At 40.4% G+C, this 26,463-nt stretch overlaps 1 protein-coding gene across 3 annotated transcripts in view; it reads right to left on the bottom strand.

Annotated features, from left to right (window-relative positions):
• Positions 1–26,052, bottom strand: part of SMARCAD1 (SNF2 related chromatin remodeling ATPase with DExD box 1) — a 43,205-nt gene extending 17,153 nt beyond the window's left edge. Inside the window, exons 1-9 of one of the 3 annotated variants that reach the window (XM_071555863.1) lie at positions 25,905–26,052; positions 25,386–25,642; positions 17,717–17,891; positions 14,433–14,610; positions 11,414–11,477; positions 6,833–6,921; positions 4,459–4,548; positions 3,750–3,831; positions 1,911–2,302 (exon numbers count right to left, since the gene is read on the bottom strand). In XM_071555863.1, the coding sequence (XP_071411964.1) occupies positions 1,911–2,302; positions 3,750–3,831; positions 4,459–4,548; positions 6,833–6,921; positions 11,414–11,477; positions 14,433–14,610; positions 17,717–17,891; positions 25,386–25,584 (1,269 nt within the window). In that variant the 5' untranslated portion in view covers positions 25,585–25,642; positions 25,905–26,052. Of the gene's footprint in view, positions 1–1,231; positions 1,415–1,910; positions 2,303–3,749; positions 3,832–4,458; positions 4,549–6,832; positions 6,922–11,413; positions 11,478–14,432; positions 14,611–17,716; positions 17,892–25,385; positions 25,643–25,904 lie in introns of those variants that run through there. The other 2 variants (XM_071555862.1, XM_071555865.1) reach the window with 2 other exon arrangements.
• Between the last annotated feature and the right edge of the window lie 411 nt (positions 26,053–26,463).

Here is a 26,463-nt window from a genome sequence, read left to right as displayed (position 1 = left end):
TACTAAATCAAGTTAAACATTTGTATAAAATAACCAAAGTATTTTGAAGTGCTCTTATTAGGTTCACAGGCTTAAAATTCATTTAAATCCATCTGAAAAAAAACCAAAACTCTCAGTCCAAGTTAAAAAGGCTGGCTAGAATAAAAATATTCTAATTTACATTTTCCTGGAATAAAACATTTAACTTACAAATAAGTAGGCTTTAGCTTTAATCTCAGGCTGAGAGACTTAAAATCTTCCTCAATTCTAATAATGAACAAGTGGTAACAACTTCTAGTTCTTTACATTGTGTTACACAAGATACCATTACAGTAAAAAGAGAGATTAAAACTAAGCCAATTTCTGTAATGCTGTAACTGAATCAGCTCTCTCCATTACTCTAACCACTCATTATTTCCTTGGTAGGAAAAATGCTGGGTTACTGAGCTACTGGATCTTTATAAATCCACACTGATATGAAGCATCTGCCAAAATCTGCTGCAAATCACTTCTACTTTGGGCAAGTATTCACAACGCTACATAAACACGTGGTTGCTGACAGCAGCAATCTTTATGAAAGACAAATTTTGAACACAAACAGGCCCATGCAATTTCTTTCTGTTAAATATTTTACACAGAGAAAAGGAGAACAGCCCCATAGCAAATATTTCTGCAAAGAATTAAGTTCAGGCAAAATCCAACAAGTTTAGAAAGGAATAGCTGCATGACAGATGTTCTGTGAGAAGCCAAAGGCTTGGGGCAAAACGGCTTTCTTTTGCAGCATACCTCTACCCTGCATTTTTTTAAAGTATCCTCCTGTCTCTCCCCCCTCCCCTTCCAGCACAACATACAAAGATCATTTGGTTTTCCTTAAAAATCTGTTTAGTATCTCTTGCTGTTTTGTGGTAAAATATTTCACACACAGACTAATAAATATTGCTCTTTTACACATATGGAAGAATTTAATGCATACATGAGTGGGGAAGGTTTCAGAACATATAGTAACAAAAAACCCACACCAATTACTCTCTAAGAGGGCCTATACACAGTTACTGCTTTAAAATCCAAAGCCCTAATAAATTAAATGAAGACAATCTGCTGTAACGCACTTCAAATTTCTTATCCAGGACGTTGCTCTTATAAGGTCTTATGTCTTGCAGTTCACTGGAACTGCATGAAATGTGAAGGCAACGAACAAACCATGGGAAACATTTGAAAGTAACATCCCAATGACAGTAAATAACGTACTTACCAACAGGTATTGTTTCCTCTTCTGTGGTGGACTTAGCCTTGTAATGCTTTATCTTTTATTAATAAAAACACAGCACTCTGCTCCACTAAAAATGGCTGCACTGCTTAGCTAGCAAAACCATGCTAGAGACTAAACTGCAGTAGATTAGAAAAACAAACAAACAAAAAAAACCCCTCCAAACTTCCCCCCCCAAAAACCCCCAGCAAAACAACCGTCCTTGCATGAAATTGAAAATATCCATATCCATTCTGGCTTCTTCAATCATGGATCTACCCTGGAAGCTGCTGCTGCTGCTATACAAGTGTCTGCAGTAAAGGTCCTTTAGCCACGTTCTTCCCTCCTGCATCGGTTTTCAGCTACAAGAGCTCAGAACAGGCTAGCAAACACCTCCTTCCCAAGTGAAAGCTCTAATTTCTTCTTCTGCAGTGAAATCAACCAACTTTCTATGCTACAGAGTGAGTGACAGTAATGTCAGCCAATCAGATTGAGTTTTCCAGAAAAATCACCCCTTAATTCATTCAAAATCATGTCATATGCCACTATTTGGAATGCTATTGGCTTAGCAGGAACATAGCATTTTAGCCTAATCAGGATAAGGCCACCCATCTAAGCCTCCCTAGGCTGAAGCCACCTTGACTCTAGGCAGGCTGGGGATAGGGAAAGAAGAATGCAGACCCACCAGAGCCTCCCAGCTGTTAAAGGGCCGGAGCGCGATTATCTTCTGAACCTTTTTCTGAGAGCACTGGGGGATCAGAGTCAGTTCACCCGGGGAAGCATCCTGCAGGAAGCTGAGGATTTTTACTTTGTAGTCATCCTCCATCACCTCGTCGCTGCCACCGTAGTCCTCATCAAGGGAGCTACCACCATCTTCGGACACTGACCCATCCTCTGAGTCTTGGGTTTCTCTTTTAATACTCCAAGTGCTCTTTTTGCCTTTGTCCTTTTTCTGAAAGCCATTCTGCTCCTTCTCAGAAGGCTTCTGTTTTGTCTTTTCTTTACTCTCATCACTTCTGCTCTCAGTGGAGGCTTCAGTGCAGTGAGAAGTTTTTCTTCTGGGAAGAAATCCCATTTCTATGCATGCAATATGGAAGGCAAAAAGTCAACACATATTGGTCAAGGGCAAACAAAACCCCACACTGTTCTTCCAAAACAAAACCTACATATCTGTAAAACACAATTCTATGATTTAATACACAAGAACTCAACAGCAGGTATTACTGAGAAAAAAATAAAGTCTGTATAAAAAAATGCAAGTCTGTATGAAACATGTAAATAGATCTAACTGTGAGTAAGAGATAAGCAATACTAATTTGTATAATGCTCAAATAGTAGAAGGCTTTAAGTAATTATCTTAAAATACAGATTATCAATGCCATGTAATATTGGTGAGCTGCAGAAGTAAGAGTAAACAGTTAAGAATTGTGATGTATCACAAGGATGAGATACTGGTCCCACTGCACCCAACTGCAGAGATGTTAATTCTGCTGATTTGAGAAAACAAGCCTTCTTTCATCATGAAAATGATATATTTTTTCAATTTTAATGCATTGCAGTACAGTATGACAGGTGGGACAATGAAAACATACCCTTGATTTGTTAAAGAAACTCAAAGAATTAGGCATTTCCAGCCAAAATAACCCTACTGTCTTAAGACAGAAATTATTTAACAGAACACCAGCAAGTAGTTTTCAGTAGTGACTTGTGTTTTTCTTCCCTCTCTGGAAGAGAGCAACTGAAGTTTCTCTTCTGTCCAGTCTCAGCTTGATGGTGATTGATTCCAACCCCAATGTCTACCTTTACAAAAGCAGCAGAGATAACTTCATGCATAGTGCTTGCTCTCTCCACTTCCAATTAAGAACACTGCCCTACCCCAAGTACCCTTAAACAGCTGATGCAGCAGAACACGTACCTATCTGACAGCTGTGTAACACACTGAAAAGCGATCGACTCAGTAAACAGTATTTAAGTTATAACTTGCAGATTACTCAGAATCACTGCTTTTGTTCCTTGCCACACTTAAAGCAGTGGTGTTTACAAATGAGTTACATAATTTAAGGCCTATTTCTGGTATTTTTCTCTCCTAGAATGTATTTTGAAACGACAAAATAGCATATGTCACTTGTCACTTATGCAGTTCTTTGCAGTTACTGATTTACAAAGCAGTAATCTACAAATAACGCCAGGTAAAAAACTTATTTTTAAACAATCAGGAAGGGACAGGTGTCAGCTTTGACACATTTCAAAATATATTTTAAGATATATCCATATATAATTACAACTTTTTATGAATATCTGTATTAGCAGGGCAAAGAAATTTATCTCTACTTACAGAGCAAAAGATCAAAATACAGAAAAATTGAGTTTCCTTCTTTTATCCTCCCCATAATATTGATTTCAAGTGTAATTGCAAGTTTCCAGGCATAGTGTTGTCAGGACTGTCGTTACTGGACATTAGAAAATATTTGCATCACAAGTCTGTTTTGTCTTGGAATAAAAGGGATTATAAATCTGTCTTTACCCTCATCATCTGCAAATATTGTCAGGGCCTCCAGTGCTTCATCATACACCCAGTTATGTTCCTGAAGTACTTCTCTCAGTTCCTAGTAAAAAATAAGACATTTTGTATTGTGGTAAGATAAGCACAAGCTAAATTTCTGTGCCTAATAACATTAGGCAAAGAAAACACCTCTAAGTCAGATGATTCAAAATGAAGGAAATCAAAAGCACAAAACCCTTCAGTTTCTCCTTATACACTCACTGTAGGCAGAGCTGCACTCCACTTTCTGAAAGTGTAAGAATAAACAAACAAGACTTGTGCTTCCAACAAATTAAAGGACAGTATGGAAAGGCCCCAGCCAATTGCAGAGTATCATCAGGTATCAAAGTAACACAAAGTGCACAATATGTCTAGTGGTCTGGGGGAGAAGAGTGTGTGACAGAGGGACAGATAATTTCCCCATGCATTTTTGTAACAGGCCATCAAATCTGACTATGCCAGGCTTGTCACAGGGTGAGAAAAGTAGGATGAGAAATTCCATATAGTCCTAACCACATTGAACTGCTCTTAGTTCAGGACAAGTTACATTTCAAAGGCAGCAAAAGGCCTTCCTACCTTGGGTGCTTTGCAAGAGTGCTGCTGGCCTAAGAACTATTTCCCTGGCCTGTCAACAGGTACAGTTTTCTTAAGTAGTCAAAACCTGATATACCATCAGCAAACAGGAGCTCACCTCCTTATCCAATCCAGGGAATATGTTTTGCAGCTTCTTCACAAGCATCTCTTGCCTTTCCCATTGTTTTTTAGGTTCTGACTCATCCAACTATGTTAAAAAAAGAAATCTATTAGGTTTAATATAAATTACAAATATAGAACAGATGAAAGCTTAATCAATACTGCTTATGCTTAAAGAGGTGCTCTAAATGGCAAAAGCAGTTAAGACAAATTTAAGTTGAGATTCCTCATACATAATCAATGATCAACATAAGACAAAACCTTTCATAAGCACAGCACATCTTCAGTCATGAAAAACCAGCACTCTTTACTTGATAAGTACACACAGTGCAAAGTTATATGCATATATAAAAATACATATACATATATATATAAATAATTTAGAACTCTCTAGTTTGTATTTCTTTAAAAATCAAAAAGTTATTAGCAATTCTGGATGGTATTTAAGGCAGAAGATGGCAGCATTGACAGTCAGATTATCAAGAATGTTAAATACCAAGTATTTAACCCACCAAAGTCTACAAACATGTCAAATGGTGTGTTTATAGTGAGATTTCTGGGTTAAAAAGATCCACAAATAGTATAGCACAGCATCAGGAAGTCACAGCAAAAGCTGGCAAAAGTTTGCATCAACAATAGCTTCACTAACAGCTACTATCAGCCTGCAAAAAGGGAGTTTTCTTACAAACAAGTGCCAAAACTTCCACATGCCACAAGCTGCTCTGTTTTATATTCACCACAACTACACAAGTTTGTGCAATGACCTTCGAATAAAAAGTGGTTACAGATCTCCTTATCTACAGCAGAGATACCAACAGGTTTGATTAATATTTCCTTTGCTGAATGATGCTATTTGCTGAAAGAGCACAAACCACATCACCCAGAAGTACTCCAAGTAACAGAGGACATTACTCCTTTCCTCAGTGAGCCTACAGTGCCATTAGAGTGCAGGTACAGTCCGTACAATAGCTGGCAAAGTACGCTCTAGTCTTGGGAACTAGAGGGAAAAGCAAAAGTAAGAAAAAAAGCCCCTGCAAGTTGTCTCCCTATAGTTCTCTATGATGAGTTCTAAAAACCCATGTTCCAGATTTTTCTCCAATCCTTCACCTTTTAATTGTAATGAAACTGTTAGGAACAGAAATCAAACTGCTGCACAAAACCAGGTCCAATGAAGCATTGTTTGCTAGGCTGGCTGGGCAATCATTCAGTAAATTCTCCTTTCATAACCAGGGGATAGCTAAGGAGGAACAAACCAAATTCACACCTTTCTTTCAGGAAGAAGGGGACTATATGTGTAATATTATTTTTGCTTTGATGGAAAACTGCATTTTCTTTATTTGGTTCTGACTGAGGACAATATTAGCCTAAATTTCAACAGAAAGACAGTCACCCTCCATCAACCAGTGTCCAGTATTAACTGCAGAATTCCCTTTATCTACCATAAGTGTTTTTCAAGGATGTCTACTGGGACGACAGAGATGGACTAAGGACAGCACTGTAGAATCGTGCAAATCTGCCAAATACCAACCTGAATGCACCAGGATTGTGACATAGTTCCTATTTATTAGCAGAGGTCAAAGCAATCATTCCTTTAAATGTAACCAATTCATTGCTCTTAAAGACTTCCCCATATAGGTTCAAATATATAGCTAAGCCATGTTACTTCTGCAACACAGTAACAGTGACAACAGATGTTTACTTCATTTCTTTGTGGAAACACAAGGAATGACCTGACCAGTCAAAGTGATCCATAACCTCTAATTCCCACTGGTGTTCACAAATACTAAAGGGTACTCAGCATCTCAGGCAGTTAAATGCCACCCTGATGTCCGTTCCCATCAGACCTTGGAAGCTCAGCAGGGTCAGCCCCAGTTAGTACTTGGATGGGAGACCTCCTGGGAATACCAGAGGCTGCAGGTTCTAGTCCTGAGGATTTCACTGTCACTGTCCAAGCTCACTCGGCTGTGGCAGTTGAACCTGAGGAGTTAAAGGGTGGGGCCAGTTCTGGGCACTCTGTGCCTCACATAAAAATCCAGGCTGAAAGGGCACACCCACGTGGGGAGAGCCCTTCCCAAACCTTCCTTAGCAAAGCCAAGCCATACGATATGATACGACTCAGCACCTCACATACTGCTACCTGTCATCAAACAATTCCACCAAAGCAGGGAACTGGGTACTGTACAAATCCACTAGCACTAAAGAACAAAGCAGGTAATCCCAATCAGAATGCCAAGAATAAGCAAGTAGAAAATATCCTCATTCAGATGGCAAGATCTGAATTTGACTGGATTTTCTGGTAAAAAACAACCCAAGTCAGGTAGTTTCATTTATTTTACAATGCACGGCAAGAAAAAAACCCACATGTTACTTACATAACTAGCTTTTGACTTCTTTGCAACTTGCTTATTTCTGGCTTTGCGATTTTTGGAAGAATCTCTTGCTTTCCTTTTACCAGAGGCAGCTACAAAAAGAATTGACACAGAAGAATTAGTTACTTACCATTAAGTTCACCCCAAAATGGCAGGATAATTACCAAGTACCAACACAGCAGTAGCTACTTACTACCTGCACAATATTTTCACCAGTCTCTGTAATAGTTTCCTACTATAGTACATAGATACACTGAAGTCATTGAAACTCAAAGCAAAGCAGCTGCTTGAAAGTACATGTTTATTTACCTCTAAGTCTCTTTTAGTAGTCTGGCAATTAATCAAGAAATTGCCTTTCACATATAACAACTGAAATTAACATTTTATTATTCTCTTTTACAACTGCCATATGTTTTTGCACACAAGTTGCATAACCTATATCTGTCTGGGTTTTTATTCAAACCTGTATTTAATCCAAGCTGAATACCATCTGTGTGTTGGAATATGTACATCACTGACGGTTTGGAAGCGCTGATGACTGATTTCTGGCACAGGTGCATACCAAAGAGTTTAACATTAAATCCAGATGTCTGAAAGAAAACTATGCATATCAAGTCTGTGATAACCTCATTACTTATGAATAGTCCGTATGAGCCATAACTTTCTGACTATCTTTGGGCCCTAGTGATTACCAAGAGATTAACATCTCAGCATTGAGACCTGCCCAGCCAGGTGCATTTTCAGACTGCGCAGAGCTCATGAAGACAAGAACACGTTACCATTCTTGCTGCACATCAGCTTTGCTTGAAGCAGTATTATCAGAACAAATGAGCAAAAATTCCTAGTCCATGATCTGAAATTGTACTGTAAGTAAAATCTTTTCTGAAAGAGTAACTGCCTGCAGAGCTTTGATGTCTGACACCAGCATCTCCGGCCAACTTCCCCTCCCAGCCTACCACAGGAGACCAGTGCACAAGCTCACACACACATGCACAGATAAAGAACACTTGTTTTCCAACGCAAAAGACTGTCTGGATGATCAAAAGAGGTTTACTTTAGAAAATTCAGTAGCCACATCTTTGCACAAGAAGACATTTTGTGTAGAAATACTTTCAAAGACATTTTTTGCTAGACTCATTGACTCTGACATCACAGATGTGACATACAAATACTTAAAAATAAATCATTAAAACATCCCAAAGGCAGAAAAGTATAAGCAATTCTTCCTTAAATGAAGGACCTAGCATGAAATACCAGAAAACACTAATAAGATTTGTTGGGGTTTTTTCAGTCTCTGTATTTATGTATATAGGTAAAAATATCAGGGAATCAGAGAATGGTTTGCTTTGGAAGGAAGCTGAAAGAACATCTACTTCCAGAATGCTCAGAGCTCCAGCCTGGCCTTGAACACTTCCAGGGATGGGGCAGTCACAGCTTTTCTGGGCAACCTGTTCCAGTGCCTCACCACTCTCACTGTAAACCATTTCTTCCTAAGATCTAATCTAAACCTCCTCTCAGTTTGAAGCCATTCCCCCTTGTCCTGTCACTACACCCTCTTGTAAAAAGTCCCCCTCTATCCTTCTTTTACGTTCCCTTCAGGCACTGGAAGCACACAATATATAGGAGAGGCAGTTCAAAGCATCCAGAAAATGTGCCAGTGGAGGGCAGGTGGCTCTCCATCATTCAGATCTTGACCTTTCTGCCCAAGACCTAATTTAAACAATATTGCCAGGAAAAGACACACTACTAGCTCAAGTCTGAGAAATGTGTGATGTTCTTGGTATGAAAGCTAAGAGCTGCAAGGCCACTGTTGGGTGAAGCACTAGAAGTCACTGGAGGCCTCATGCTATTATTTCTTATGCTCAATTAAAACTGCATTCAGGACAGATAATTCTGAATAAAAACAGTGACCCTGAAAACCTATTTGCTCTTAAAAAATACAAGGGCTCCATATAAGAGTATTTCAGATTTTCCTGCTTTTAGGTCATGGGCTGAGCACTCAGTAGTATGTGAAGAAAGGTTCGTCATGAGCAATTTTAGAGGCCATTAAAGTGTAACAAAGGATCTGGATAACCATGGTCTCAGTAATCTATCAACACGGAATTATTTAAAATAACCTGTGGTCTTTTGAAACTCATCACATTTGCAAATGACCATAAAAATGCCAACTTTCTGAAGACATTCACTTTGAAAAGAACACTTAATTACTCATTCCTGTGCTAAGGGAGCATACAGCTGAGGGGACAAGGAAACTATTCCTGTTAGATGGGAACCATCCCTGGAGTGGAGGCAGGCCACACCAGGCCTTCTGGAGGGATCCTTGTTCCCTCCATAAATTTTGCACCTAATGAGCAATGAGAAAAGCAGCTCCAAGGTCTCAAGTTTTAGAGAAGCATCAGTAATTACTTCTAGTGTTGCTTGCTGCTACCTCTACCAAAAAAACCCCCACCTTAATTACTTTAACTTCCTCTGCCATTACTAAAACCAGTCATTTCTGACTGCTTGAAAAGCAGAGAACATCAGACAGACTTACACGAGGCTACAGCTCAGAAGCAGCCTCGCTGATTTCAAGACACCACCAAAACCAAATCACAAGCAGCAGGTATTACTATAACTTCATACCTTACTTTATATGCATATTGTCAGTGTGTCACATCTAATCTTCATACCTGTAAAGGGTCTGGGATGTTTCTTGTTTTAGCTGTATATATTCATTTCAAGTTATAAACACAAGTTTTTGTCAATTTGAAAGGACAGAAAAATTCAAGGATGTTTCAATCACACTTTTTTAGCAAAGCCATGCTTTTTAAGACTATCTTGCCCCAACCTCTCACACAGTCAACATTTCACAAGTGAAGCATATCATAAATTGACACAGATAAGCAGATGTTCTGTAATGTCTCCATTCTTAAAAAATGTGTCCAAAATGAGGTGATTTATACTGTCACTTTCAGGCATGCTTAGCTCTAACTAAGTATTTTATACAACAGCTGTGATTAGTGAGAATTTTGCTGCCAAGATTTTTTCCATGCGCTTATATGGAAAGGATGTGAAACAACATTCTTAGATCAACATGAAAATGGCCAAAAGGCAGGACTTACATACCAGAAATCAAAGTGTTTGAGTTCAAACATCATGAAATGCAACAAAATTTAAAGATATGTATTAGCTTAAATTGTTTTAATATTAATCAAAACCCTTGAAAAATAATCATAGTCTTACAGGAAGGGATTTTTCAGGAACAGCAGCACTCAGAAGTAGTGTGCTTCTCAGAAATATGCCCAGCATACAAGATATCCCATCTACAGAATCTGGCCATGCACACAGTGATAATCCCAAAATGTTGGTCTGGTTGGGTAAAAAACTCCACCAAACAACACAAAATGCAAAAGCAACCCTTCACTAAAATTAGCTTGAATGTTCTTAGAGCTTTCTTATAAGAGTTAAAAATCTTTTAAGTCATATATAAAAATCAGAAGATGAAAATATAGTATGTAGAATGGGGGAATCAAATAAGCAAAAAATTTTGTACTTTAAGAAGAGAGTAAAACTGTTTTCCCTCAGCTTCCCAGATATATTGCTTTCAGATCCATAGGATACTGCATGAAGAGAGATGAATCACTTAGAAAAACTGAAATACTCAAGAATTATCATATATAGCTTTTTCCATCATATCCCTGAAGATCACCTAGGAAAACCATGGAGAACTGAACTGTAAATAGGCAGTGGTCTGCTTTTTATAATCATATCAATATTTATACAGACCTTCCACGCTTCCCCCCCAACTCCAATAACTCAGTCAAAAACATTAAGACAAAAGACTTAACCCTGGCCTTGGGTGATGTCAAAACACAAACCCAAAGGCCAAAAATTAAGACCTTTTAACATGTCTAACACTTTAAACACTCCCACATCATATGCTGTTTTGTTTTGTTTTGCTATCAGCGTGGGACTGCATAAACTCAGGTGCAGAACAAACACCTCTAAATAAGCTCTGAGCGTTCAAAAGCATGGCTTGAGTGACATTTTCCAAGAGAAAATGTGTGAGGATCTGTCTAATGTTTAAGACTAACAGATGTAATAATTATTACATTCTTTTTCAGAATTACAAGCAAGTTTTGAAATCAACCTGAACAGAAAACTGTGATGGGCCTTGATACAAACAGTATCTAGTTATGAATGGCTACATACTCCAGTATATTTTTTCCATACTAGCAGATTGCTCACCTACAAAATATAGAATTACTATTAACCCATTCCTATTTGCCTCAAGATCCGGGCAAAGAAGGTACCAGCAAGAACAGAAATCACTTAAGGACCTATGTGTAAAGCAATCTTGAGCTTCACACAACAAATTCCCCTTTTCTTGCCTTATTTATGGATTTTGGTCCGCATCCTCATTCCATCTTTCTCTTTGCAAGGCCTGTAACTTCAGTTTTGTGCTATTATAATAAACAAACAACAGTGTAACTTTTACCGTATCCTTCATCACTTTTTAAATACTGCTCAACCAATTTCACATAATTAGCTACAGTTGCTAAAGCAGGGTTTGGTTTTGCTCAGGGTGGTTTTTGTTAAACATACCTTTGTCTTTGAGCTTCAAACCAGCAGCTACTGCTTCATCCATTGTGCATGATGAGTCTATCAACTGCAAAACAAAAAAGTCAACTGCTCAGTGGAGGTATTTAATACAGCTGAACAGAGGAAGACAATGCTGGATCAGTGTAAATGAAATGTAGCTTATAAAAACCATCCCAAATACACATGCATTATGAAATTCAAGAACAAAATCTACTGGTATCAAACTAGCCAGACTGATCACATAAGCTGTATTTGGAAACACTTAAAACCACATACTGGAAAACATTTTTAATACAATTTTATTTATTATCACTTTTTCCCTACTTCTCAAACATATTGTGCATATTTCCTTAAAAGCTTTTTTTCAAAGACTATTCAGTGTTACTATCACAAGACAAGACACAAAAAATAATTTACTGACACAAAAAACATCTCTACACTGTTGTCACATTGGTCCATTTCCTCCAAATATATGCATGAAACTTACAACACCCATCAAGGTTTATCTACACTTCCTTGGAATCCTAGATTCTTTCTTCTTCCACGTGTAATTTCAAAACAGACCCTTTTTACGAATTCTATGTTGAGATTTTCAGAGTGATTTTTGCAACTGAGATAACTGCACCAAAGGCAAATGATCTGAAGGTTACAAACAATAAAAACAAACCACAATAAAAAAAATGAAGTTACAGGGAATCTTGATTCCCAAGTTTCTGTCAAGGTTTGGAAACAGCATCTTACAATTTTGCTATAAATGCAGAATTTCCTTTTCAAAAGGCACGTAATTTTTCCTTAATAGCCTTCATCAGTTGTGTAAGATTTGTCAGGAGAGACTGTTCTAGATCCTTCATGAAGAAACAATAGATTTACCTAATATTCTTCTGCCCTTCTTTAAAAACACTGCAACTATGTAACTGCAGACATAAGTCTGCACAGCCTCCATTTCCTACAAAGTTCTGCTGACAGAAGAGCTATCTTACATTCACCTGAAAACAAACATCACCAGCACTACAAACTGCTCAACAGCTAAGTCACAAAACAGCAGTCAGACATGCCACATATCATTTCTAGCTGGTTTCTAAGCTACAACAAACTGTTATTAGTCTTTGTTTCGAATAAATTCTACACAGCCAAAAATTGAAAAAAAATACAGTCTGGATATACACAATATGAATTTTATTGCAAAGAGGAGAAAAATCTCAAAAGTGCTATTTGCAAGTCTTTTGTTCTTCCTACAGTAAAGGAAGTCTAAACATACCACTTGATCCACTGGGAACAAAACATCCAGCACGGTGCATCAGTAAAACACATGTATTTCTTTAATGCCATTTCAACAACCAGGAAACTTAACACGTTAATTGAAACACATTTAGCTTTGAAAACTAAGCTACTGAAAACCTAGTTACATATCAGCACTGAAAAGTAACCTTGCTAAAAACACATTTTGCTGTACTGAATGTATTTGACTGTAATGTTATCATAATACCATAATGTTCCTGTAGATTTGCACTGCACATTGGACAGTGGCCAAGAGTGTATCATATTCACATGTCAGCATAATTAGAATAAATGATATTAAGTTGAAACTTACAATTTTTGCCTCATGGAAGTGCTAAAGTCTTTGCATGTTATATGTCAAAACTGTAAGGGTGCAATATTTCATCTACTGGAGCAGATGGCAATGATTTCACTCATTCTCCCTTTCATCAGTTAGCTGCACTCCATCAATGGCAGTTATCAATAGTTATCAACAAAACCAGCTAGAATTGAGCTTAAATGCCACAACAGAAAGAAATAATAGAAAAATGCTCTATACGTTGAAATTCATGGTTGTTGAACTTACGGAAAGGTATTTATATAGTGTCTGGGAATATATGCCACTTTTCCTATGTATCTAAGTGCCCAGGTATGTACCCACATGTGTAGGGAAATATTATGTGGCTGTACTTCCCCTCAAATATGTTACTTTTATACACCCTTTAGATATCAATAAAATAACAATGAAGACTTGTATTGTGCATGCATGGCAAGGTTTGTTGGGGTGGGCAGGCTATAGGGGTGTTTGCTGTGAGGAGCTGCCAGGATCTTCCCCCATGTCTGAAAGAGCCTATGTCAGTTGGTTCCAAAACTGGCCCACAACTGGCCAAAGCTCGAGTCCATCAGTGATGGTGGCAGCACCTTCTGGGATAACAGTTAAGAAGGAAGGCAGGGAGGGGGGCAGGGAGGGACACATGCAGCAGGAGAGAGGAGGGAGAATTCATGAGGGCAACAGCACTGCAGACACCATGGTCAGTGTCTGCAGTGTCTGAGGCAGGCTCTTCCACTGCAGCCCATGAGTGTAGCCCACAGTGGAGCAGAAATCCACCTGCAGCCCATGGAGGAGCCCACACCAGTGCAAGTGGGTGCTGGAAGGAGGCTGTGACCCCATGGGACACCCACTGCTGGAAGCTGGGCTCCTGGCAGGACCAGTGGACCCATGGAGAGAGGAGGCCGTTCTGGAACACATCTGCTAGCAGGACTTGTGACTCTGTGGAAGGGATCCACACTGGAACAGTTTGTGGCTGAAGGACTGTACCCTGCAGAGAGGGACCCCCAGTGGAGAAGGGGAGGAGCCTGAGGTGCCCTCACACTGAGCAGGAAGGAGCAGTACAGATCCAATGTACTGATGTTAGTCCCCATGCTTGGTTCCCCTGCACTGCTGGGGCAGGGGGGAGGAGGTAAGGAAAATCAGGAATAAAGTTAAGCCCAGGAGTAAGGGAGGGATGAGGAGAAGGTGTTTTACAATTTGGGCTTATTTCCATTATCCTAGTCTTGATCTGATTGATAATACATTAATTTTTCTGCAAGTTGAGTCTGTTTTGCTCAGGACAGTAACTGGTGAGATCTCCCTGTCCTCATCTTAACACAAGAGTCTTTGCTCTATTCTCTCGCCTATCCAGTTGAGGAGCAGAGTGCCAGAGCCCCAGGAATACTGCCAATGAAACAGTCACCAAAACAAAATCAAAGAACTGAGCATTATTACTTTGAGTAATTCTTGGTCACTTCTTTGGGGAAAAATTTCTTTCAGTGTTTGCAGCTTTGAGTCTCTCATGTCTTCCTCTACATCCTTCTTCACAGCTGGCTGCTGATCCCCATCATTTACAAATGCCATCTTGGGCAGTTCATCTTCAGGCTCTTCATCATCATCAGACTGATCAGAGCTACAGGAGAAGGAAAAAAAGCATTAAAATAGATTTTTGCTTTTTTGTTTATGAATGTTTTACTCTACCCAAACATTACTGTAAACTAAAAACAATGGGATTACATAAAATGTGTTTAAATGCATTCAGTAACAGTGAATCAACCTGTACTTAGAGTGATACCTCTATTCAGGACAAAGGCATGTATTAAGTACAACCTTCTGTTTGCACGAAATATATTTACTTAGCAAAGGAAAAAGAGAAGAATGGACAAGGGAATACCATGACTTCCCCTAATACTGTGCTATATAAAAGGTTACTTGCCAATTTAGCAACAACTACCTTAATACCTGAATTACATCAGTCTACCTCAAGTTTGTCTCAGTCAATCTTGCTAGTGTTTATTTGCCCAACAGATAAACAGATGTGGATTAAGATCTTTGTAAACACTTTCCAGGTGCAGTATCAACTCTGTCCTAGTTCTCAGGTCACTGAGAACAAAAATTCCAAGACCCTTATGCAGCATCTTAAACATATAAATATGGAAAGAGTCTTTCAGAAAAAGAACAGAATTTACTCAAAGATTTATTACTAGAGCTAACCTGGAGAAAAAGCAATCCATATATATCTTTCACAATATGCAGTTGCACAGACAAGACTGAACTAAGCACAGGTCACTCATCCTACTTCCTTCAATAGGCACAGAAGAATCTGCTTTTCTGAATGCAAATTAATTGAACTGTATGGAGTTTGCCATTTCATGAGGATTTCATCATCATAAAGGCTTGCCTGCAGGTGTCTACACTGTATAGGTAAAAGACTGAAAATAAACTTGGTTTTCATCACTACATCTTTCTTAAGGAGCTGCAAGAAGCAGATTGCAACACAATTCTGGAAAAAATAGTAACATGCCACTTACATAAAAGATACATACAGAGAACTGTTCACCATACAATCCTTTTTCTCCTCATTCAAAAGGCATACACAACTACATGGGCTCTCTGGTTGTGCCTCTTAAGACTAAGAAAATAAGATACAATAAACCAAATTCTTCCTTAGTCCAGCAAGCTCTCAAGTTGAAAATCTCAAAAGGTAAATCCTACTTCCACATTAAAAAAAAAGTCTTAATGAAATGTCACATTAAAATTCTCCTGGCATACTTCTGATTTTTTTGCATTGATAGGGAAAAAGGTTTCTTTATAAACTGCATTGCAATTATCCTATCTTTTCCTATCAGTGAATAACATCTAGACAATTGTCAACAAGGCCAGAATTGCAAACATCATAAATCTTGTCCTCACTGCATAGTCACATTCTTATCAAGCATGAAGAAAAACATCCATTTAACTGCTCAAGTACCCAGATCCACAAAATGTTGTGTTTAGAATTTTTTTTGCTAACAGAGTCCAGACAGCAACTCTGGTAGCAAAGTTTGTGGCACACTTCCTTTAAGGAAAGACATGCTTTCTGATCTACACTTTCTGCTTCTGTTCTATTCCTTGTTAAAAATGAGGAAAACTAGGATGCTCTGCAAAAAAGAAAATCAAACAAAAGAAGTCACAAAACCCTTAAGCACTAGGTAATACACACACTAAAATGCACAACTCAAAGACAGTCCAATGATTGATTCTGTGCAAAGCCAGGCTAAATTCAGCAGAAGCCGGAGCTCCCAAGCCTGCACACATCCAAGCTAACTCCTACAACACTCTCACTTTGTTAAATCAATCAGAACAGCCACTTGTGACAAGCCTAGTGCGTTCAATACACATCAGTTAACACCCGAGACAACACACCCTGCTGAAGTGTCAGACACTGGGGTACCTGGTGCATAAGAGACTAGTGGCTACACAGGAATACTGACAGTAGGACAGGGTGCCGCTTTATGTTCATCAATCCCACTAGGAGTCACTTTGCCATCTCTCTCTCAGTCCCAGCAATCACAATACAGTATAGGAACAGCAAGCTGTGGCTCTGCAAGTTGGATCCTGCATGGCTTATCAGCATTGACTCCACATGGTACAAAACCACTTGTCTTGCTTCCAGGTGGGCTTGATCCCAGAATCAGTGCAACTGCATTTACACAGCACTGCACACAAGCCAATTTGGTGCATGCAACCAGCTGGCCATCCTGTATCCTTGCACAAACTACAGCTGTACCCACACACAGCAACAGGAGTTCACTCTACTAATTTTTTCCTTCTTATCAAGTAGCTGCCTTTAAATTGAAACTTTGGGGAAGATGCATAAAAAAAAAATTGAAAATAGAGAATTTCAGTTAATAGCAGCAGGAATACGCATTATTTCACTTCTGCTGACAACCTCCAGTGGCTCCATGCTCTGTGTAGGACTGAAAACCTAACAAGAGACTACACCTGTTAAGGCTGCAATTCCCATAAAAGTTTTCTGCAGATTAGTTCAACCAAACTATCAAAAAAGCAGACTAAGCCATCTTGTTTTGCTTAGCACAAGAACATTTGAAGGGCCCAGACAATTGCCACACAGATGTGTAAGTAGCAGGAGTTTCCTTAAATCATTCCAAATGGTTACAGATGTCTGTCTACATCTTGTCTCACCTGCACTCTCATTGGTGCCTTTTTAGCACACACACAAGTGACTCCTGCACAGTGACCTCCCTCCTAGTGCATTCAAAAATACTTATTTCCAAACCACTTAGAAAGAATGCTTTCACTAAGCATAGCAAACACACCACACAAATAATGCTTAAGTTTACCTTGGGAACTCATACTACAGACTGAAGCTCTACTTGCTTTCCTGTCCACTACCATTTCATATAAAAAAAAAGTGAGAAACAAGCTAAAATCAACTCCCAACAGTTTAAAATTAATAAAGCTGTATTTTATGGTTAAGCTTTCAAGTTCCATTAAGAGGATTTCAGAGGGGCAAATGCACAAACATCACAAATATTTAACATGACAGAACTCCTCCCTCTGAGAAAATATCTTAGCTGGATACTTATTCCCTGGAAATCTAGTAGAGTTTAGTTAGAGGCAGGTATATCACAAAGCAGTAATCCAAAACTCAACCTAGCCTCTGATTTTCAATTCAGTATTTCAACTTAGAAACATCAGGTTGCACAACCATTACAGAAGTCTGGTTTGAAGCTTACATTATGGTCGTGTCTCTCCTTGGAGCTCTGTTTTCTTTTGCAGCACTGAAACGTCTTGGTTCTTCATCTTCGCTGTCTGAAGATACATCTAGGAACTGCACATCCTGCTGATGCTTGAAATAAGATTGTTTCTTCGTTCTCTCAGCTTCAGGAGTTTCAGGGATGATAAAATACTCTGCAAGCCATTTCAACAGGGAGAAAAAAAATAGGAGAAAATGACTTGTAACTTCAAATAATTATTTGTACTTAAAGCATCAGATAGCTGTGATTTATTCTGTAGACACACCACTCCTTCAAACAGAACTCACATCCTTGTGCAAAGATAATTCCCGTAAGCCATATACCTTAAAGTGGTAACTTACCTGGCAAATGATCTCCAGTCCTTTAACATCAAACAAGTAATTTTTGCACCACAAAGTTTAAGAGAACACATATTTTAGGCTAATAACTACTTATTAATACATATTCCTCTTTTGAACAAAATCCTCTGAACTATTTCCAGGATGATCAGGACATGGATAGAAACATAGGTATATGACTGAAGAGAGGAAGATTGATGCACAGAGCGGAAAACATGACGGCTGCAGAGAGCATTTCCTGCATGAAAGAAATCTTGCAGAAAATAAAATAATTCACTGTGGCAGCATTGGATGGAAAAAAAGATAAATCCTAGAAGTAGTACAAGCAATTTGTTGCCACAGGAAACGAACAGGTTTTGAAAGGGAAAGGCACTCAATAAACTAAAACAACATGATATCTAATGTTACAGAGAACACTACTGAAAAGGAAGAAAGTAACTTTAAAATGGAACTTAATAGTGATTAAAGAGATGGGGATGAGTGTAATTCACTATGAGGAAACATATGTAAGAGTTCAATGACAGTTCAAAAAGCCATCATCAAAGCCTTAAGACTTTGGTTGTTAAAAGAAACTTCCCCGTCTGACCATTCAGGAGCCACCCTGGCAGTCACACTCACACCCTCTGAGCTGGGACTGAGACTCCTACACAGCTACACACCTACTCAGACCAGCTTTCCCATAGCTGAGTCTCAGATATCCAGATCCTTAATATAATTTAATCATAATACAATAACTAAGTAACAAAACAACAACTTGAACCCATGTCTCCGAGGAGGGACCCTGAACAAAGGAAACACCCTGGGCTTTTAAACTCCCAGAGTGTAAGCAGGGGAAAGATCTGGAGTCACTGGCTTCTGCTGTGTCCTTCAGTGTCCAGTCACCTGGCCCGTGCCACAGGTCACGAGTTCATGGCCTCTTGCCTGGGGCTTCTGTCCCGCAGAGCTCAACCTGCAGCTGGCACAGCAGCTGGCATCACGAGCTACCTGCACTGAATGGATTCCTCCAGAGGGTGATCTTAGCTATGCATACGAAAAACCCAGGATAAGGGGCATGACAGCCACCTACAAAACTCCCGGCAAAACTGTATTTTAGCAGTACAAATGTCAGTGTAAGTCCTGTTACAGAAAGATCTTAAATCTTCATAATGCAAAAACAGAATCATAGGCATCCTCTCCCCTTTTAACACAGCCACCCTTTCTTAAAACTCATGAGTCTGTAAACCAAATAGCAGTGGTGCTGCTAACTCCAGAACCACAGCTTCAACTGGAAATAAAGCCAGTTTATTCTGCCTCTCTTCACTAATGCAGAACCTTGCTGAATCAAATTACTATAGAGTGCAACATCAGTATTCAAAGTTCATTTGCCAGCTGACAGTAGACACAGATGAAGGTAGAATAAATTAATCTGATAAATGCAGAAATGAGCTACATAGTGTCTAATTCCTTTATCTGTGACAGGCGGCCTCAATCTTAGCTGAATTATAATAAAAATCTAAAGCTTTTCTATCACTTTCAAAACACAATAGAGGATTATGGTAATGATTTTTAGAAAAGGTAAAAAGTCTCACTTTGCAAATTAATCTTGTTATTTTGGAAAGCGCATACACATGTAAGCTCAGGAATGCCTAAAAAGTATTAGTTCTGAAGCAGTAATACACTGTTCCAAGACAGACCTCCCTGCAGCCAAGACCAACCCGTCTGTAGAAGCTTCTTCAGAAGTACCTTCTTCTATCTGCCCACTTTGGAAGGTGATGTGTTGCTTTACATGGTGACACAATTGCTTCACCTGAAAACCATTTAAGTTTTTAGATGAAGAAAGCAGAAGAGCAAGAGAGACCTTTAGGAATGCTATAAAGCTGGGTTAGCAGAGCAAGGGCTACCACAATAGAACAGAAATACAAGACGCATAACAAGATGTGAGTGGAATTACTAAAACAGATCTGTAAGAAACATAAGAAGTTCACATCTACACTGAATGAACAGAATTGATCAAGACAGTTTTCATGATCTTTACCTTGTAGATTAGACTTAATTCCAAATATATTTCTCCTGCAAGTAACATGGCAGAGAACTGACAGGCACTCACGAAAACTTTGCAAAGAAGTATCCTTATTGGATTTTATAAAAAACCCCAAAACACAAGAAATTTTACAAAAAAACCAGTACAGTTTTTAAAATAATTTTATTCTTTACAGTATAAACCTTGGGTGAGGTTTAGATTTAAATAAAGAGTATTTACTGTTTCACTCGGTGATTTATCATTTTATTTAGCAATCACTGTCCAGTGTTTGTGACAACCCCAATACCCACACCTACAAAACACTGAGTGGACTGAAAAATAAAAACCAACAAACATTCTAGAGGGAGGGGGGGAGGGGGGGAGGGGGGGAGAGGGGGGAGAGGGGGGAGAGGGGGGAGAGGGGGGAGAGGGGGGAGAGGGGGGAGAGGGGGGAGAGGGGGGAGAGGGGGGAGAGGGGGGAGAGGGGGGAGAGGGGGGAGAGGGGGGAGAGGGGGGAGAGGGGGGAGAGGGGGGAGAGGGGGGAGAGGGGGGAGAGGGGGGAGAGGGGGGAGAGGGGGGAGAGGGGGGAGAGGGGGGAGAGGGGGGAGAGGGGGGAGAGGGGGGAGAGGGGGGAGAGGGGGGAGAGGGGGGAGAGGGGGGAGAGGGGGGAGAGGGGGGAGAGGGGGGAGAGGGGGGAGAGGGGGGAGGGGGGAGAGGGGGGAGAGGGGGGAGAGGGGGGAGAGGGGGGAGAGGGGGGAGAGGGGGGAGAGGGGGGAGAGGGGGGAGAGGGGGAGAGGGGGAGAGGGGGAGAGGGGGAGAGGGGGAGATCACACATGTAATAAGTTGTTCTCATATTTAGAGCTAATTATAACCTTGTAGAGTAGTAACAGATTAAAGGTATTGCTGCAACATGCAATTATAGGAGGCAGAATTTCCTGATTATAGGCAGCTAAAAAGAACTATTAAGGAATGCCTGCAATGGTAAGACCAGCATTTGCCTCTAAGGCCAGAAATAAGAATACACAGAAGTATCGGTACCTGTAGACATCAACAACAAAACCAAAACCCAACAACAATGAAGTTTTGCAATCACAAGAAAAGAACACACTGCCCTGTAGTCCTAAACATAACCTCCTACTCAAACTATTTGCTACACTCCGAGAAAGGAGCTGCTTCTCCCCCAAGCAGAAACAAAACTGAGGTAATACTTCCATGCTTATCACATTGACTAACACTGTCCAACAAACATTGTCAAATGAAACTAACTTCCACCTAGTTTTGAAAAGTAGTATCAAGAATACGCTGCTCAAGTTTACAAGCAAATAAATATTCTGTTTTCAAAGGAAAGCCTTAATCCTAAACGTCAGTGTTACTCCAAGATGCTTCTTAAACAGGCCCTTTTAAAATTATTATTTCTCCAGCATATCTTCCCACGAATCCTCAGGAAAGTTCACTAGGTACTGCAGGCGTCACCAGAAATGCTTTAAGTAGAATTATACTCTATGAACTGAAACATAAACAAAAGACATGACTTCCTCAGACCATAAAGCAAATGACAACAGATGAGTACAAAAAAGTGCACTCTCAGTGTGAGAGAACTCTCAGCATTATAACCTCAAAGTGCAGTCATTTGGGATGCATATTCAAACAGTATGGAGGGGATATCAACAAATCAACCATCAATAATAGGATTATATATTGTAGTTTAATCTCCAACTTTTATTTCCATTAATTGCTGAAGCATGAATACAAATCTCATGTTGAAATTAATGGTAACAATTATTCTAATTTGTGTAGTTCTAATAGAGTTCTGTTCCATTTCACCAACGGGACTAATTTCATTATCTTAAGTACACCAGACTATTTAGATAACTAAAAACATCTAAATGATAATTAAGATGATGCTTCATTGTTTTCTTAACAGTAATATTAACCAAATTATTCAATAATACTAATTTGTATACATAATTGTAGTAAGCTTTTCCAATGCATTTTTCCACTCTTTACACGTATCTTGCAGGTATAATTTGATAACTTTCCCCATAGTTGGTTTCTGCCACACAGTTAAATGGTGTTCAAAATTACTGCCTACAATTTGGCTGCAAAGTCATTGCAAGCTGTGTAATTTTAAATACACACAAGTGCAAAAAGATGACCAATTCCTCTGGCCATCCTGCCACAAACTGCTTCTTAAAGCACAAGGTGTGCATGTTCAATACAAAGTAACAAGAAGCATTACATACAGACATATCTGGGGGTACAAAACCATCTACCAATATTAGTTTGTTCTGGGAAAACAAAACTAAAAAAAATCAGCTAAAAAGATAATGGTTGTTTCATGACACAATAGACATCATCTGACTATTTTTTTCAAAGATGAATGCAATTAAGACAATCATATCTTTGTCAGAAGCATATTTCAGGGCACTTGACAAAACAGGAATCTGAACAAATCCCAAGGAAATTATACTGAACTATTTGTGCTCCTGAAGGAAAAAGTCTGATTTTAAAATTCTTTTTACATACACAATATGATTACATGATACCAAATGAAATAGGACAAAAAAACATCATCAGCTATTTAATAGCTTTTTTGTTCATATAAGTAAAATAAAAATCATTCTTCTCCTGTTTCCCCACTTTCCTGTACTACTATTTTGTTAATCCACTTTGTTTTCAGAAGAAATAGGCGTAATTGTTGTCCTCACATGATTCATTGAGCATTAAGGCAAGTTATTTTTGCTTAACTTAGTGTAAACTGCTTTTTGTAGAGAAAACTCAGTAGTCTGACTTGTTTGCGTATTCAGCAGTAGAGAGCACAAAGTGCCATGTCTATACCTTTTCCATGACAAAATCTGAGTCCTTTATTTTTGCTTAACTTGTGTAGCTGTAGAAAGTGATTTGATTTTCAAAATGGTTATTAATTATTTTAAATAGGTTACATAACAACGATTTGAAAATAAGGGGGGGAAGAGTCACTAAACCATTCCATCTTCTTTAAACACTCAGTATCTGTAGAAGATGAAGCACTATGTAAATGTAAAGCACTACTAATTACATCTCAATTTTAAATGTTAATTAGTATCCTGGTTCTACACCAGCATCTGGTCTCTTACTTCAGTTAGACACTTGCTGTCACTTTGCCTGCACTTGTACTCTGCTGTTTTACTGTTAGCAACCATCTCCCACTGGCTTCCCTCACAACTACTCAGCCTTCCACTACAGTTGTTCTTTTAGGCTGCCCTTCATCTTTCATTATCTCACATCTGTATGTGTGTACGTCTGGCCAAACTTCGCGAACGCAGATTTGGGCAGGGCTCTCCCCACGTGGGTGTGCCCTTCCAGCCTGTGCAGTGGATTTTTTAGGTGAGGCTCAGCATGTGCAGAACTGGCCCCACTGTTTCAGTCCTGCGGTTCATCTGCCACGGGCCGAGCGAGCTTGGACAGTGACAGTGAAGTCCTCGGGACTGTCACAACACCCGGTACTAACCAGGGCTGACCCTGCTGAGCATCCGAGATCTGACGGGATGGGATGGCAGGGAGGCATTGAACTACCCGGTACGTTCCCCACTGAGACTCGAACTCACAACCTTGTGATCAGAGTCTGGAGTGCTCACCATTACACCACAGGACCGCCCTATCTCACATCTAATCCCACACATATAAACTGAATATTATATCCTTTCTCCTCCCCAGTCCTACCCCTGCAGAACTTCAGCCAAGCAAGACCAGTATTCTGAAAAACAAGTCCCAGAGTTTGTTGGCAGGTATTGTGTAGCTACATACTTACACCGACAAAGACCACAAGCAGATTAAAAGAAGTATAATATTACAATAAATCCTGAGACAAATAAACCACAAAACTAGCAGCACCATCCATTACTTCATGACTACTCTCACAGTTCAAGAAGGGTCCCTGCATACAAGTAACTCCTACACTGTACAAGGCAGTGATTTGTCACAAGCAGGAGGACAACACATATTCCCATACCCGTTCCACTTCCTCAGAGTGCCTGATTTTTCATACAACCATTACAAAGCACACACCTGCAGATGCCAGAACTAACAGTTGCTTGCTTTTTCTGTTAAGTTCTCCTTGTCATCAAAACATTCTTTTGCTAGTGGACAGGCAACTCAACTCCAGAGCAGCAACTCTCAAGCCGAGTTTTAGGAGGTTTTACAAATATATTTTTTAAAACATAAACCATCGATTAATATTTACTCATGTAAACAAGAGGGCACTCCAGTCAACTGAAAAAAGACAACCTGCACAAAAACAAAACTCACTGAAAAGTAGCTACCTATATTGTAATTCTAACTTGGCTCAGCTTTACAAGAGGAACTTCTCCTTGCACAGGAAAGGTTCACTGTTATCGCATAGACAAGGTATCATGATAAAATGCCTTCCACCAAGAGAAAGTCCTGTGCAAAACAAATACAGTTAAACAATACCCACAGATATTGTTGTTCCATTTCAGAGTAAATGCACAGTTAGAATCTGTCTGACCTCTCCAAAAACACTTAGATCTTGTCAACTGTATCAGAAGTTATGTGGACTGTCCAAGATGCATCAAATAATCAGCAGTAAGTAATGTCTGTTCTCCCAGTCCTATTCTTTCAGTCACAAAAATGCTACTGGTGAACGTGACTATGCAGTCAACAGCCATTCCAGTTGTTTATTAGGGCAGGAACAACACACCTCTACTGTATCAGCCAAAGGAAACCAATAAATTAAATAAGCAGGTTTCCCACATTTCCATGGAAATATCCTGAGTTTCAGCCCAAAAAGAGGACAAACACAGTCAGTTTGTGAGAATCTGTGGCAGGTTTCTCAATCCTTTACAAAACCATGCCCAACTGAAAAAACACTGTTTTTTTTAATCTTTTCAGTTTCATCTGTAATATTCCACATTGCCTTATTCTACTGAGTAAGTTAAGTCTACAGTGTTGCAGTTAGACAACAAAAAGCTGTATTTTTCTTTGAAAACCCTGAGATGTTAGTACAAAATAAGCATCAGTAAACAAAGTTAATATACAGGCAAACATAATATATTTTCAACAGCTGAAATTTACTCAATTAAAAAAGTCATTTGAGAAGGCTTCCAAGTTGTCGCTAAATGCACAGGGTCAATTAGAGCATTCCCTGTTACACGAGAATACTTTTGTCGAAATTGTTGTGAAACGTGTGCACACAAAAACACATCTGTAAAACAATCAAAGAGGGAAGAAAAAAACAAAAAACAAACACAAACCAAACGACAATTATTGCTAGAAATAAGGTATTTACGCTGCTCTTACGCCGCTGACTCACCATTTATCTCTGTCACACTCGAAGACGGAGTATCGGGCCTGTTGCTGTCATCTGTAGCTTCATCCTCATCCTCTCCAGCGGCACCACCCGCTGCAGCAGCACCAGGTGCCTCTGTCCGAACCGCCGGCGGGGACAGCGACTCCCGCTCCGCGCCCTTCCTCTTCTCAAAGCGAAACCGGTCCAAATTGTAGAGACTCATATTCTTAAGGTATCTTTCCTGTCCGCAGGAGAGGAGCTGGAGCTTGGCTGGGCAGTCTCTGTGGGAATACCGAGGAGAGGAGAGAGCCGGCAAGGCCCCTCAGACACAGCTCAGGAAAACGCCGGTGAAGGAGGGGGCCGGGAGGCCCCGGCACTCCCACCGAGACGTGAGGACCTCGCCGCTGTCAGTGTTGCGCTGTCAGTGTTGCACTGCCCGCTGCCCTACCCGCTCCCCGCGCTGCCCCGGCCGGCCTCCCCCCTCCCTCCTCTCTTCAGGGCGCCGGCCACCCCGCGGGCAGCGACGGCGAGCCCCACACGCACCTGTCGCACCCCGGGGCGGTCCCGGGGCCGCGCTGAGAGGGCGCGGGGTTGGGCGCGGGTCGTGGCGGGCCGCGGGCGGGGGCGGCGGGTCGGGGCAGGCCCTGGTGGCGGGAGCGGGGCGCGCTCCCCTCAAGACCCGTACGCGGGGCTGCCGGCGCGGGCAGATGACGTCACCGCGCCGCCAATCGCGGCGCGCGAGCGCGTGCGCCCTCACGTCTTTTTTCTCGAGAGCGGCGTGGACCGCTTCTGTCAGGGGCGGGAGTGGGAGTGGGAGTGGGAGTGGGAACGGGAACGGGAACGGGAATGGGAACGGGAACGGGAACAGGAATGGGAACGGGAATGGGAATGGAGGCGGGTCCCAGTCCCCTTCGGGATCCCCGCAGCCTCACGGTCCTTCGCAGCTGGCGCCGTGACAAGGCCGATTTGCGTCTTCCAGCCTCTCACACCGCACTAGTGTTTTTGCTGTCACGTCGTTGTGTCTTCGCGCCGCGCCCTCCTCTCCCACGTTGAAAACTGGGTGGTGGGACCGCGAAACAAACATCGTAATAGATCTGGAGCC

Source organism: Pithys albifrons, chromosome 5 (genome assembly GCF_047495875.1).
Source record: "Pithys albifrons albifrons isolate INPA30051 chromosome 5, PitAlb_v1, whole genome shotgun sequence".
Taxonomy (NCBI): domain Eukaryota; kingdom Metazoa; phylum Chordata; class Aves; order Passeriformes; family Thamnophilidae; genus Pithys; species Pithys albifrons.
Note: the sequence above shows the minus strand (reverse complement) of the source record. Positions and strands in the feature narration are given on the sequence as shown.